The sequence below is a fragment of the Astatotilapia calliptera genome, chromosome 19, assembly GCF_900246225.1.
Source record: "Astatotilapia calliptera chromosome 19, fAstCal1.2, whole genome shotgun sequence".
NCBI classification, from domain to species: domain Eukaryota; kingdom Metazoa; phylum Chordata; class Actinopteri; order Cichliformes; family Cichlidae; genus Astatotilapia; species Astatotilapia calliptera.
The window spans coordinates 26,492,756-26,506,273 of NC_039320.1; the positions used below are offsets into that span (position 1 = coordinate 26,492,756).

At 40.1% G+C, this 13,518-nt stretch overlaps 3 protein-coding genes across 9 annotated transcripts in view; 2 read left to right on the plus strand and 1 right to left on the minus strand.

The window, feature by feature from the left end:
- The first annotated feature begins 212 nt into the window (after nucleotides 1-212).
- On the plus strand, nucleotides 213-5,347 carry LOC113012169 (sodium/bile acid cotransporter-like). The gene is made up of 6 exons (XM_026152206.1): nucleotides 213-436; nucleotides 1,742-2,172; nucleotides 2,281-2,485; nucleotides 2,792-2,970; nucleotides 4,769-4,968; nucleotides 5,110-5,347. Exons 2-6 carry the CDS (start codon nucleotides 1,787-1,789, stop codon nucleotides 5,169-5,171), a joined length of 1,032 nt encoding a protein of 343 aa, XP_026007991.1. The 5' UTR covers nucleotides 213-436; nucleotides 1,742-1,786; the 3' UTR covers nucleotides 5,172-5,347.
- Nucleotides 5,348-5,424: 77 nt separating this feature from the next.
- LOC113012167 (sushi domain-containing protein 6-like) lies at nucleotides 5,425-12,727 on the minus strand. Of its 4 annotated transcripts, none has more exons than XM_026152199.1 (11): nucleotides 12,670-12,727; nucleotides 11,443-11,584; nucleotides 9,708-9,899; nucleotides 9,252-9,443; nucleotides 8,754-8,945; nucleotides 8,389-8,583; nucleotides 8,007-8,198; nucleotides 7,540-7,734; nucleotides 7,326-7,458; nucleotides 6,829-7,223; nucleotides 5,425-6,739 (listed from the first exon to the last, which is right to left on the minus strand). In XM_026152199.1, exons 2-11 carry the CDS (start codon nucleotides 11,558-11,560, stop codon nucleotides 6,714-6,716), a joined length of 1,830 nt encoding a protein of 609 aa, XP_026007984.1. In that variant the 5' UTR covers nucleotides 11,561-11,584; nucleotides 12,670-12,727; the 3' UTR covers nucleotides 5,425-6,713. The 4 variants fall into 4 exon arrangements, with proteins under 4 accessions (XP_026007984.1, XP_026007983.1, XP_026007986.1 ...); XM_026152198.1 differs by lacking the exon at nucleotides 12,670-12,727 and adding an exon at nucleotides 12,186-12,388; XM_026152201.1 differs by lacking the exons at nucleotides 8,389-8,583; nucleotides 12,670-12,727 and adding an exon at nucleotides 12,186-12,389.
- Nucleotides 12,520-13,518, plus strand: part of fsip1 (fibrous sheath interacting protein 1) — a 30,315-nt gene continuing 29,316 nt past the window's right edge. For all 4 annotated transcript variants that reach the window (XM_026152202.1, XM_026152205.1, XM_026152203.1 and 1 more), the window contains exons 1-4: nucleotides 12,520-12,743; nucleotides 12,825-12,882; nucleotides 12,959-13,128; nucleotides 13,373-13,454. In XM_026152202.1, coding sequence (XP_026007987.1) covers nucleotides 12,582-12,743; nucleotides 12,825-12,882; nucleotides 12,959-13,128; nucleotides 13,373-13,454 — 472 coding nt within the window. In that variant the 5' untranslated portion in view covers nucleotides 12,520-12,581. The remainder of the gene's footprint in view (nucleotides 12,744-12,824; nucleotides 12,883-12,958; nucleotides 13,129-13,372; nucleotides 13,455-13,518) is intronic.

Sequence of the window (13,518 nt, forward strand, 5' to 3'; positions counted from 1 at the left end):
TGACAACATTTGTGTTCTGTCTAAAAAGCACACTGATAACATGTGCTGACACAAAGACCGTTAACTTTGCCAAGTAACCTCAGTGTTCTGCCTCGTTGCACAATTTTAATTGCACGTCTGTTTAAATGAAAGCAAGGATGAATGAATAAAAGTGCCCCTTTGCCTTTATAAACAGATCGTTGCATTCCTTTCACATCATTGTGCCCCACAAAAGAGGATAACTTCACATAAAAGCCTGACTGAGGGGAAATCTTTGCATGAATCACAGATTTCTGGATTGCAGTGTCAGCCACCTACCATCATGTTTTTCCTGAGATCATGTGATAAATAAGGGAGGACAAGGTTGGGGACTGAGAAAAGCACTTGGACCACACAAGGCTAGCTGGACACAAGTGTGTGAGTGAGTAAACGCTGCTGCCAGTGGCCTGAAATTAAGGTAAGAAGGTGTTGTTTTTATTCACCTGTCATTTATTTGAAAAGGGAAAGACTGGCACCGATTCCAGTGTTTTAGTGTTGGACTGTGTTGTGTTGTGTATAAGACTTGTAAAAGTTTACTCTGCTTGGAACTGGAGTTTGTTTCGAATGAGAGCAACGTACACTGCTAAAAATCTTGAATTTTGCAGAACCTTCAATAAATAAAAAGGGATAAAGAGGCTTTCTTATCGTGTTATGCACATTCTGGCAACTCCAGTTAAAAAATTTAAGGAGTGCACTAAAAACACAATGCAAACAAATAAAAACAGGATCTAGAGTAAAGCTACCACTGCAACATGTGCTTTCTTTTTTCACAGAACTGAAAACTTCTAGTTTAACACCACACACTGTCCACATTTTTAAAAAAAATGGCTTGTTTTTCTCCCTGCAGAGAGCATGCCATGAATATTAAGTATCAGTTACTACTAGATACTAGACAACATAAGATACTTCACATGGCAGATGACAACAAAGAGGTTCCCCCAAAAGATCCTCTTTGTGCACACCAAGCAAACCTTTGGAGAGAAGCTCTAGTCTCAAGGATTTATCTTTGACAGTGCTTTAACCACTAAAGTTGTTAATGTTCGTAATCTAGCTGGAACTTGGAACTTGCAACCATGCACTTCAAACGGATTAGCACATTTCGACAGATTGGTGCAGAGAGCAGGCTTTTGTTATTTGCCCTAATAAAACCAATTTTTGATATACATCACCTAATTCTGAGTATAATACTTTTTCAAAATCTATGTGGGTGTAGATATACACGCATAGCATTGTTTACTACAATTCATCAAATGGTTACTAATCAGTATCAAGTGATAAAAGTTAGTTTTCCAAAAAATAAAAAAGAAGAAGAAGAAACAAAGTTTCAAACAGTTTTATGTAGCACTTTGACCTTCAGATCAATCTATTGACCTTGAAGGAGAGGTCAGAGATCAAATGTGACATGATACTTTAAATCTTTATATGGTACTTTCCATATGCTGACGATACACAGTTCACTTGTAAGAATCAAAATTTTTAAGTTATAAGACCTGCTGTCAATTTTTAACCAGTAAATCGTTCAGTTGACCTTGAAGACCTTGGTGGATGTAAGCCAAATTTTAATGCGTCCCTAACATGACCCCACTCTGCACCCCTACAAAGTTTTATCAGAATTCATTTAAAACTTCTTGAGCTATTGTGCTTACAGACATATTGTTGACCTTTAATTCTGAAATGTTAATGTCTTTAACTTGTTTGCATTTCCTCTTCTTTCATGTGACAGGTGAAAGCCAAATCTCAGTAAAATCGCAACACTGGTGCAAGTGCTATGATGAACCTGACAGAAGTTCATGGCGGGAGCCTTTTTAATGAAGCAAATGCATCTGACAATGTCACCCTGGCCACCCTGAACATACAGGGACCAATAAACAAGACCGTCAATATACTGACTGTCCTCAACCTTTTTATCACCATGATATCCCTGGGCTGCACGATGGAGATTTTCAAAATTAAGGCCTATCTCTTCAAGCCAAAAGGAGTAGCCATTGCCCTGCTGTCCCAGTTCTGCATCATGCCCATTACCGCTTTCAGTCTTGCCAAAATCCTGCAGATGGAGCCCATAAAGGCAGTGACTGTGCTTATCTGTGGGTGCTGTCCCGGGGGAACCTTATCAAACATTTTTTCTCTTGTTGTGAAAGGCGACATGAACCTCAGGTAAGCTGATGCTCCTGTTTGCAGTAATTGCACTGCTTTTAAAGTAAATAATGCAGTGAGATACTTACAGTGCGATGATTTTCCTTCTTCACTTTATTGCCCTCCCAGCATTGTGATGACCACTTGCTCCAACATTGCAGCCCTGGGTCTGATGCCTTTGCTGCTGTATATCTTCTCTCAAGGCTTCACTGGATTGGAAAATGCCGTGCCGTACGCCGGCATCCTCACCGCTCTTGCTTTCACCCTGGTGCCTTGTGCTTTTGGCATCGCTATTAATCACTTCAAACCAAACACCGCAGTGACGGTCAAAAAAGTGAGACTCCCACACTCAGACACATGCCATCGCATGACTAGATTTAAGCAGGTTTCACAGCAGATGTTCAGATTTATAAGAGCAGTTGTTCTTATAAATTGCTAAAAAATCGTTCACCTGTGGTTTTTACACTGTGGCATGAAATATCTTCAAGTTGTGTTTACCAGAACTGATTTATTGCACGCAGTTTGGGTAATTTGCGGCTTACGTTACCGGCAGAGTTTGTAAAACAAGAAGGCTTTAGTGTTTCACTCCTAATCAAAACCAGTTCTTGACTACTGTAATCTGTTTTCTCTTTTTCAACAGGTTGGTCTCAGTATTTTGATCATCTCCAGCATCATTATTTGCATCCTGTCCTTCTATATTGTCAGCAATGTAATATGGATGATCCTCATGCCCGATGCTCTTATTGCAGCTTCACTGATGCCCCTGATTGGCTTTACACTGGGATATGTCATGTCTGTCTTATGCAGACTCAGTCCACAGTAAGTGAATACACACTAAGTGTTCTCCTTGACTCTGAAACAAGCAGGTTGTGCCTAAACTTTATGCTTCATGTTAAATCTAAACAGAGGCTCTCTGCAGTATATTCTGTTTCTCATACTGCACTGCTCTTGAACAATAGTCAGTGTTCTTGCACTGTTTATGCAAGAGGAAATAAGGCAGTTGATGTGTAAACTCTTACTGGAACTACTGCTGTGATGCAGTTTCAAAGAGAAAGCAGAACGTTTTTTTAAATATTGTCTTTCATGAATTGCTACTGTAAGCAGGTTTTATTTTTGCAATTTAAAATAATATTTTTGGTGGGGAAATGGCACCACAAGTGTACGCCTGCTACTAAACTGAAAGGTTCTCATGATGTTTCGTCCTGCTTGATAGCAGCCAGCAAAAGATGGATACACAGTGGCCATAAATGGATGGACATGGCCAGCACCAATGCTTAGGAAGGCTGTGGCATTTAAATGATGCTCAGTTGACACCATGAGGCCCAAAGAGTGCCAAGAAAATGTCACTCACACCATTACACCATCACGAGCAGTCTGAAACATTGATACAAGGCAGGATGGAATTGTGATACTGCCATCCCACTGCCACAGCAGAAGTCAAGACTTATCAGACCAGGTGTTGCTTTACCAATCTTATATTGTTCAGTTCATGCACCTGTGCAAAATGTAGTCTCAGTGTCCTGTTCGTAGCAGGCTGGAGAAGCATCTGTTGTAGTTTTTTGTTGCTGTAGCCCATCTGCTTCAAGCTTCAATGTGTTGTGGGGCCGGAGGGTCACTGTTGTCTTCCTATCGGCTTGGAGCATCAACGAAGGCATTTTACTGCCTGGATATTTTCTCTGTTAGACCATTCTCTGTAAACCCTGCAGATGGGTGTATTGAAACCAGTAGATCAGCAGTTTTAGAAATACTCAGACCAGCCTAACTGGCACCAGCAACCACACCACATTTAATGCTCAGCTTGATCTTCAGCAGGTTCTTATGACCATGTCGACATTCAATGTCATTTGCATTGAACATGCGTACCTAATAATATGGCCTCCATGTATTAATAAAAGTATGTTATGTTTCTATTCTACACACGCACACACACGCACACATTACAATACATTTCCCAGATACACTACCTAATTTAACCATCCCCTTCTGTGAAAATAGTGCTGCTATGTGTCTTGAGTTTGTTTTAGAACTTAGATTTTATGCTATTTATTTATCCATAACTATTGTTGCAATTCATTGCTGCCTTTTTACTGCTCTATTTAAACAGATTCTTTTTAAACCATGTTGCTTATTGCACTGTAGAGGCTGGTGAGAAACAGTATTTCGTTTCAGGCTGGGTAACACCATACGAAATGACAATAAACTTGTTGAGTCTTCTTGAGTCTATTCAAAAGAAAAATGTGTATAGATGCAAAAAATGACTGTTTAGGGAATATTTAATTATATTTTTAGAAATCTTTAACTAACCAACAGCACATAGATAAATTAACATTAGCTTCACCTCATCTAAACATATCAATAAAAAACTACTTCACACAACTGCAAAAAACAATCATAACCACATTTTTTACACTTTGCCAAAACTACTTGTGTTCTAATTACTAACCAATTTCTGCCCAGATTTGTGTTCACTCACATAAATAATTAACATATAAACAATTTACATATGAATGAGATGTTCAGTAGAACATATATTTTACAGCAGAGGAGGATTCAGCTCTCAAATTTAAAATATGTAGTCTCAAAAGTTAATAAAGAAAACTGCTTCACCTATTTTTAGATGCAGCAGGACCATCTCCATGGAGACTGGATGTCAAAACATCCAGCTGTGCGTTACAATCCTAAAGGTGGCCTTTCCTCTTGAGGTTATTGGGGCCATGTTTCTCTTCCCTCTGTTATACATCACATTCCAGTGCGCTGAGGTCTTTCTCTTCGCTCTGGGCTTCAGATGTTATCAAAGAGTCAAGCCACCAGCTGACGGTAAGTGTGACAGCTGCCTGCATGTTTTTCTGCAGCAAAGCTCCAAGGGGTCAGAGCAGATGCACTCACTCCACACTGTGATGTTCTGATCTGTTGAAAATGAGGTCAAACTAAATATTGTGTTACCCCTTTAATACACAGATACAGAAAAAGAGGAAGACCAGGTTGTTGATCCTCAAGACAAAGAGGCGAAGCGACCATGAGAGCATCACTGATGATATTCCAGCGCTGGCGAAGGGTACAAGGAACAGATTCGTACATCAGAGAATAAAGCCACCCAATGCCCTTACTTTATAAATGTCATCTGCCCGTTCAAAGATCAGGGCTGCGACACTGAAGGACTCTGTGTGTGTGTGTGTGTGGTGGTGGTGGGGGGGTCTCTTCATTATTATATCTATCTATCTATCTATCTCTCTCTCAGATGCGACAATGAAAAAACTGTCCAACAGCCAACTGTAACACCTTAAATTATATTTAATTAAAATGACTGTGGGATATATACAGAGGAAACTTAAATCTTTTGGTTTTTACATATATTAAAATACCATTTTCACAAAAAAAATAAAATCCATTCATCAATCCCAAGGTAAACTCAATGGACCATCAAACAAAGTGAACACTTAACATTACACAATCTGTACACTTATTTTTTTGTGTTGATCTTCCCAACCACATTTACAGTGTCACATATAACGTGCCTGCAGTAGATTTCAAAGTGAAGCTGCAAAGTGAAAATACCTACTTTTTAAGGTTTCCATGAGCCGCAGAGGAAAAAAAACAACAAAAAAGCAAAAGAAGCCATGGCTGATCAACAGCATTTTGGGCACAAATAAATTAAAATACACCTTTTAACTTCCCATTTAGAACGAAAACAGGAATTCCCAAGCAGCCTGAATAAATTAATAACAAAATATTTACCTGTGTACAAGTAATGTGTCTGGCAAAGCCACATATAATGTCACTAAGCAGTGGAGGCATTTTACTGACATTCATTTTTTAAATTTCACAAATTATAGATACCTGTGCATAGAAGTGGAAAGCTAAGGCATTGGGGGGAGGGGTATGAGTATTAAGAGGAGAATATATTTGGAGGAATGAAGTATGTTGAATGTACACCCTGAATTCAGCAGTGTGAACTCTTGGGGAAGGAGGGGGGACAAAGAATTTTATAATATACAGTGAGACTCGAAAAATGTAAGTTATGATTAATCAGAAAATCTTTCAAGATGATGCTGTGAGCTTACATAACATGGACAGCAATTTATTTGACTAGCCTTTGTGTATCATTGCGACCATGTTTCATGACTGGTGTGACGAGTGGTTAAAGAAAAGAAAAGCAAATAAGACTAATTACTTTATAGCTCCTAAGATGAGTTTGCGGCTTTGCCCAGTCAACTGAAACACAATAGACAATTTACCCCAACAGAACTGAATATAAACTCCCTCAGAAGTGCCTGCTCCTTTCTGCTTTGTTCAACATTTTCAAACTGAGTTTTAGATATTAGACATACATACATAGTGTGTGAAATGTCATGAAACTGTAAGCATGTATGTACATGTGAATCCTTTCTGTCTTCTCCTTTGCAATGGCCAGATGAACTCTTCTGACTGACCCACAGCTTCCCTCGGGGCCTCTGTAGTTGAGTTTATCTATGTTGACAGCTGTGGTGAGAAACTCCTGCTCATCATTACAGGTTAGTCGCAAAGCTGGTTGTTTTGGGTAAGTCCAAAGGCTGCAGCATGTTTCAAGCCTCCTTCAGCAATGGAATATCTGTGAAGGAAAGACAAAAGTTTGATTATTACAAAATTTAAGAAGTGTTTTAAATAAATACAAAGACATCTAAATAAATTTAGCTTCACCATCAGAGTAATCCATCTCAGAGTCCAGAGACAGGCTATGGTGGTCGCTTCCTCTAGACGGCCTTCTTTGTGATGAAGAGGTGCCTGCTGCAGCACCTGCGTGCTCCAAAGCCCAGGTAGAGGAAGAAGGAGATGAAGAGGATGAAGACGGTGGGACGGGATGGACCACAGCCATCTCAGACTGCTGCTGCTGCTGCTTGAGGGAAGAAGGCCTAGAGGGGCCAGCCTCTGGCGCTGTAGCATGCTGACCCTCCGACAGCACTATCTGAACTCGAGATTCTGAACTGAGAGCAGAAGCTCCACTGCTGCTCACGGCTTCCTCATATGAAGGTAGAGTCACCTGTACTCCCTCCACCATGATTGACACAGGCTGTCCTGACACACCCTGATCGCGTCTAGGTGTAGAGGACAAGAACACAGTCACATTTTTATCTAGTTTCCATACTCTGCACCCTTTGTTCGTGGTCAAATTCAGGGGAATCTTTGGGCAGACTTACCGATGGAGAGACTTAAGTTTTGGCTGAAGAAGCACAAACAGCACAACCAGAAGCAGGATAAAAGCCACCGAACAAGCTGTGGATGCCACTATGGATAAAGTTGGCATCCCCAGTGGCAAAGTCGGACTGTGGTCTGTGGGACAGACAAGCAGTTATATGGTTATCTGTGCAGATTTTTTTAATTATTAGCTGAAATCCATTTTCTTATCGTCACCTTGCTTCATAATGCAGCTTAGCTTCATTTGGCTGTCCCACTCCCCATACTGACAGGTAAGATATTTATAGTCTCCCTTGAGAATGTATCCTTCATTGCAGAAATACTCAATCACAGTGCCATGAGAAAGTCTTTGGCATGGGAAGGGGTGGCAGGTGAAGCCTCCGTTCTCTGGCTGATATGGACGCTGGCATACTGTTAAGGGTAGAAATAATAAATGAGTGATAGGATGACAGAACAGCAAAATCAAACGGAATTCTGAAATAACTGTTATACTGAGATAAAATGGGCAAACCATCACTATAAACACTGAAAAGAGTTAAGACCTAGCAGGACAGAGAAACTTTATTCCCATTATTCATAAATGCCTTGTTGTTGAAGGTGGTGAACAAATGATCTTGACAACAATTCTTACCTTACACCTAGCATTAACATGTCACTGGTGTTGTATGTAACAAGAAAATTACCATCACTGTGTATGCAGCGAGGAGACTCAGAGGACCAGTGTCCCAGTGTGGTGCAGGTGACAGTTCTGGGTCCATCCAGGAGGTAACCGGGATTGCAGGTATACTGTAGTGCTGTGCCAACTGGGAAGAAGCTCCTACTGGTGTCTGTCAGATTGGCTGAGCCATGCTGCACCATCGAGGGTCTTCTACAACCTTAAAAAGGAGATGATAAGGAAAATATAGTTGATAGCTGTAAACAGCTCAACTCCAGCAATAACTACAGGCTTTGTTCATAAAACATTTTCTAAGCTATAAAAATAGATGAAAGAATAAAATAGTTATAACAGATAAGAAAAGCCTTTGGATACAGTATGAACTGATGTATCAGCGAATCCCATTTTACCTTGCTCAATGACGCAGCTGACTGGCATTACAGTGTCCCATTTCCCATACTGACAAGTGATGAATTTATAGTCTCCCTTCAGAATATAGCCATCATCACAGAAATACTGAATCACAGTGCCATGAGAAAATCTTTTGCATGGAGAGGGGTGGCACGTGTAGCTACCATTTTTTGGCTGATATGGAGGCTGGCATACTGTCCATGAAAAAGAAAGAAATACGATAAATGTATAGAAACAGTAAGATGTGTTATGTCTTATCTTATTTTATCTGGAATAATAAAAATAAAAAAAATCATTTTCTTTTAAGGATACAATGCACCTAAGAATTAGGCAAATTAAGAATTGCTAGGAGGTTTGTCTTTACCATCACTGCGTATGCAGCGAGGAGGTTCAGAGGACCAGTCTCCCAGTTTGGTGCAGGTGAGGCTGGTGGGTCCAGCTGGCAGGTAACCAGGATCACAGCCATAATGTAGTACTGTGCCCACAGGGAACAAGCTCCTGTTGCTGTCTGTCAGATTAGCTGAGCCATGCTGCACCATGGAAGGTCTTATACACCCTAAAGAAGGTGGTGGCGGCAGGGGTAATTTATGTTATTCATTACATTTTTATTATTAAATACAAACACAAAATGCTTTACAAGAAATTGTAACAGATAAAGAGAAAATAAATATATTTGAATAAACACAATTAATTTGAAATTATGTCTTTCGAAGACTTTTTTTAATTGCAGGGCAAAATGTGCATATGATAACCAGAACATCTCCACAAATCCAAATCTCCCTGGCATTAATTTGCTGCACGCTCATGTTTAGCCGATGTGTTAAACTTTGAAGAGATGGGATCAATCTAAGGACTGACCAACCTTGGCTTACACAGCTGATTTCCATGGGGCCGTCCCATTCTCCATCTTGACATGTCAGGTAGTTATAGTCTCCGCTGAGCATGAAGCCCTCATTACAGAAGAACTCAATCACAGTGCCATGGGCGAACAGTCGACAAGGGGATGGGTGGCAGGTGTAGCCCCCGTTATCCGGTTTAGAGAGGGGGAGGCATGCTAAAGAGAGGAGAAAAAAAAGAAGAACAAAACAACTTATCTTTAAAAGTACTTGTGCAGAAAAGTACTTGTGTAAAAAAATCTGGCTGAAAAAAATATTAGACAGCAAAGTGCAACATACATAAAACTTGAAAAGAACTGATGGTTTTTAAAAAAAGGGTTTAAATCATGAGATAAAGATGTTAGGTAAACTGCTCAAAACACATTAGCCACTCACTATTTTACAGATCATAAAGAAAGACAACAGTGGAGAGAATATCTTACCACCACTGCGTATACAGCGTGGAGGTTCAGAGGACCATCGTCCCACTGCGGTGCAGGTGAGGATGTTGGGTCCATCAGGGAGGTACCCGGGGTCACAGCTGTACTGCAATACTGTGCCCACAGGGAATGAGCCCCTGTTGGTTTCTGTGAGATTTACCCAGCTGTTCTGAACCATGTACGGCCTCACACATCCTGGGAAGAGAGGAAGAACTCAGAAGAATTTCTTTAAAACTGCTTTTTCAAGGCAACAAAGAGTTCAGATTGTTATTTCAGCTAATCTGAGGCGATCGTGACTCAAGTGTTGGCAGTTTGTCTTGTAATCGGAAGGTTGCCGGTTTGAGCCCCGGCTCGGACTGTCTCGGTCGTTGTGTCCTTGGGCAAGATACTTCACCTACCACCTACTGGTGATGGCCAGAGGGGCCGATGGCGCGATATGGCAGCCTGGCTTCTGTCAGTCTGCTCCAGGGCAGCTGTGGCTACAACTGTAGCTGCCTCCACCAGTGTGTGAATGTGAGAGTGAATGAATAGTGGAATTGTAAAGCACTTTGGGTGCCTTGAAAAGTGCTATATAAATGCAATCCATTATTATTATTATTATTATTATTATTATTATTATTATAATCTCAAATCTAAAAGTAAACTACTGTATGAGGTAAGGCCGCTTCCAGACACACTTTTTCACACCTTTTTGCAATCTTACAAATCTAATTCAAGATGATCACATGAAAACTATTTTCTCTGGATTAACAAAAGAAACAGCTGGACATATTACAAAAGAGGGAGCCAAATGTTACAAAACAAACTGAATTATTCCTGCATGACTCACTGGTAATCCTGAACACTATTAAAAAGTACCTCATAATGATAAAGACTTTTTAACAAATATAAAGGACCTTATAAATGTAGAGCAGAAAGGCTTTTGTTCCAAGAGACTGACTAATCTCAGCTTTCCAGAAAATCAACGTGTCATTACAATCACTCTACTATGGAAGATACCACAACAACAGAGGCAAATTAGGAAAGGTCAGTGGATCACCAAAATCTGTTTAAGCTTTTCAAGACATTCACAATTTAATTAACATATTTATTAATTAACAAGTATCAATATATGATATATGATAACATCAGTCTATACGATCCATTTTTATTTATAAACCTCACCATGAAACTGAAAGGTATAGAGACGTCATGGCTGCCTTTTAATTAGCCATGTACGGGCAGACGTTAGAGGTAATTAATTGATTGCATCCCTGGTGTTATCCAGGTGAAACTTGTGGTGATCCTCTTCAGTGTTGATACATATGAAACCAAATTATTATTTTATTTATTGCCATCATGGCTTGATAACACTTTCATCTGAGGTATAATTGATTTTCTCCTCTTTTTTTAAAAAGACAACAAAAAAAAACAACAACAAAAACACAGCTTTGTATCTTTTCCCTCCCGGTCTCAGACATGGCTGAACGGTAGCCATAGCCTCTTTGATTTAAGAAGCGTATACAGAGCCATTTAAGTATAATAATTATGTAGTTGAGCTATAAAGTTAATAGGTATGCTACACAGAGCTGCTTTATTAGGGCTACAACATAATACATCTGATGACATCTACTGTGTAGTAGATGGAGTAGGGCTACTGACTTCTAATATTCACCCATTCAATCTGTGTCTTGATAAACCTAATTTAATAAGTCTATTGTGAGAAAAAGATGTCAACATAGCAAATTCTGTCCCATACCTGACCCCTGCCCAGTGGACACTACAATCAGAAACAGCAGCAACAGGAAGGACCGTTTAGTGGCTGAGGTGTGGGCCCAAAAGGCTTTTGATATTGACTCTATCATTCCATTGCACATCTTCCCCTTCAGAGTCAATTCAACCTGGCAGAATCAGAAAATAACATTATTACAAAACTGTCGATACACAATGCTTTAAAGGTTATCCTCCACAGCCTCTATATACTGACACCTGCTTGGTGCAGGTACACTGCAGAGCTTGGGCAGCTGCCAGCGAAATGGGTGTGATTATGGGGAAGTGCTACAATGACAGCACTGTAAAGATATTGGTATTAGCATCTGGCAGAAGAGCATTAAACAGAGAGCAAAACCAAACACTCGCTTTCATGCGTTAAATATACACTATTTAAGAAGCAATTGCTTTATCTAAATACATACGACAGATAAAATATAACTACGGTGGTTCCGTCTCAGCGATTACACACCCATTTTCACTGTTTCGTTTTTAGCATTCGCAGCTCCCTTTAATAACGTTACAGGACACAAGGCCCGGACAAAAGATGTCATTTTTACACAAATAGTATAAAATGTTGATAAGTGGGTACCGCTTGTGCTATAGCCAATGAAAAAGTATTATCCGACAAAGTATATCATCTGATTTCATTGTTACTGTAGTTCAACATTTACCGTTTTAGCTTGCTAATGCTAAATAGACAGAAACTGCTCACTTTTAAACGTTACTCACCACTAAAACACGGCCTCGAAACCTCCAACGTCGCACCCTCACAGAGCAGACATGAATAAGCAATATTCCAGCTACGCCGAAAGAATTTAATTCTACAACAGAAACAACAAAATATATGATTTAACGCGCCGAGCGTTACCGCCCCAGCTAAGCGCCAGCTAGCTCCAAGCTTGACCCGCTACGCTAGCTAGCCGCATTGATTGAAGCGTCAGCTGAGCCGCCTAGATTTCGTTCAGTAGCCATAGTAACAAATGTCCATAGCTACCCCATCAGAGGTGATTGCGTCCTTAGTTACCAAACATTTAGCGGAAAAGTCTTTGACTGTAGTTAGTTATTTAATGGTTACAAATACATCCTTGTAACTTTAGCATTGAAGCGCTGCTAAAAACACACATTATGGAAATCACCAGAGGCACTTTAGATGACATTTCCCGACCTGCGTCGAGCGAGCAAAAAGCTAGCCGCGTGTCCAGCGTATCATTACCTCAAAGTGACAGAATTTGTCCTACAGCTCCATTTTCCCTTGTTGTTTTGCCCAGCGATGCTCCTGATGCTCAGGTAATTAACTAAACACGACATATTAGCATTGTATATGTCATTGGTGTGCATCTCGTAACTTTAGACTACAATTTCCTGTAGATTCCGAACAGCTCTGAAGAGTCTACAGGCCACTCATCAGTCACATGTCCTGGCAAAGGTAATAATTCCACACAGTGTGCTGTGTCGTTGACTTTTATTGACGGTCACTCACTTACAAAAATATTGGACTGCAGATCAGTCTCACGCTGATGCTTCCGAGGGACAGAATGAACATTTTAAACTGCAGAGAGCTATTGAAGAAATTAAAAGACTCGATGAGATACTGTCTGCAAAAATCTTCAAACTAAAAGAAGTCCGGCGACAAAGAAAGGAGTTTCAAGCAAAACTCTGGCAAGAGTTCAAGGTAGACACACCTTTGTATCCAATCTCCTTCCTTGATCAGTTTATTAGACTGTTTTAAAACTAAAATATTTTCATTCTTATCACCTCAAAGTCAGAAGTCGAAGTCAGCTTGATTTTTAAAAACAGCTCATACGCAGGAATTTGAAATTGCAATACTCCCACGGCCCTGAGTGTTAAATTAAAACAATCTAAAAGATAAAAAAAAATCACCTATATGTGATGTTATACTGTGTGTTGATCTGCAGCAGAATAAACCTGGAGGTCACTCTGGATGTGCTCAGGAAGCTTTGAACACAAGGTTGTTTTTGGCTTTGGAAGTACCCGAAGGTAATATTCAGAACAGCAACAAGTGTGTGGGGAACATGCAGTTCATATCATCACTGAGTCACTG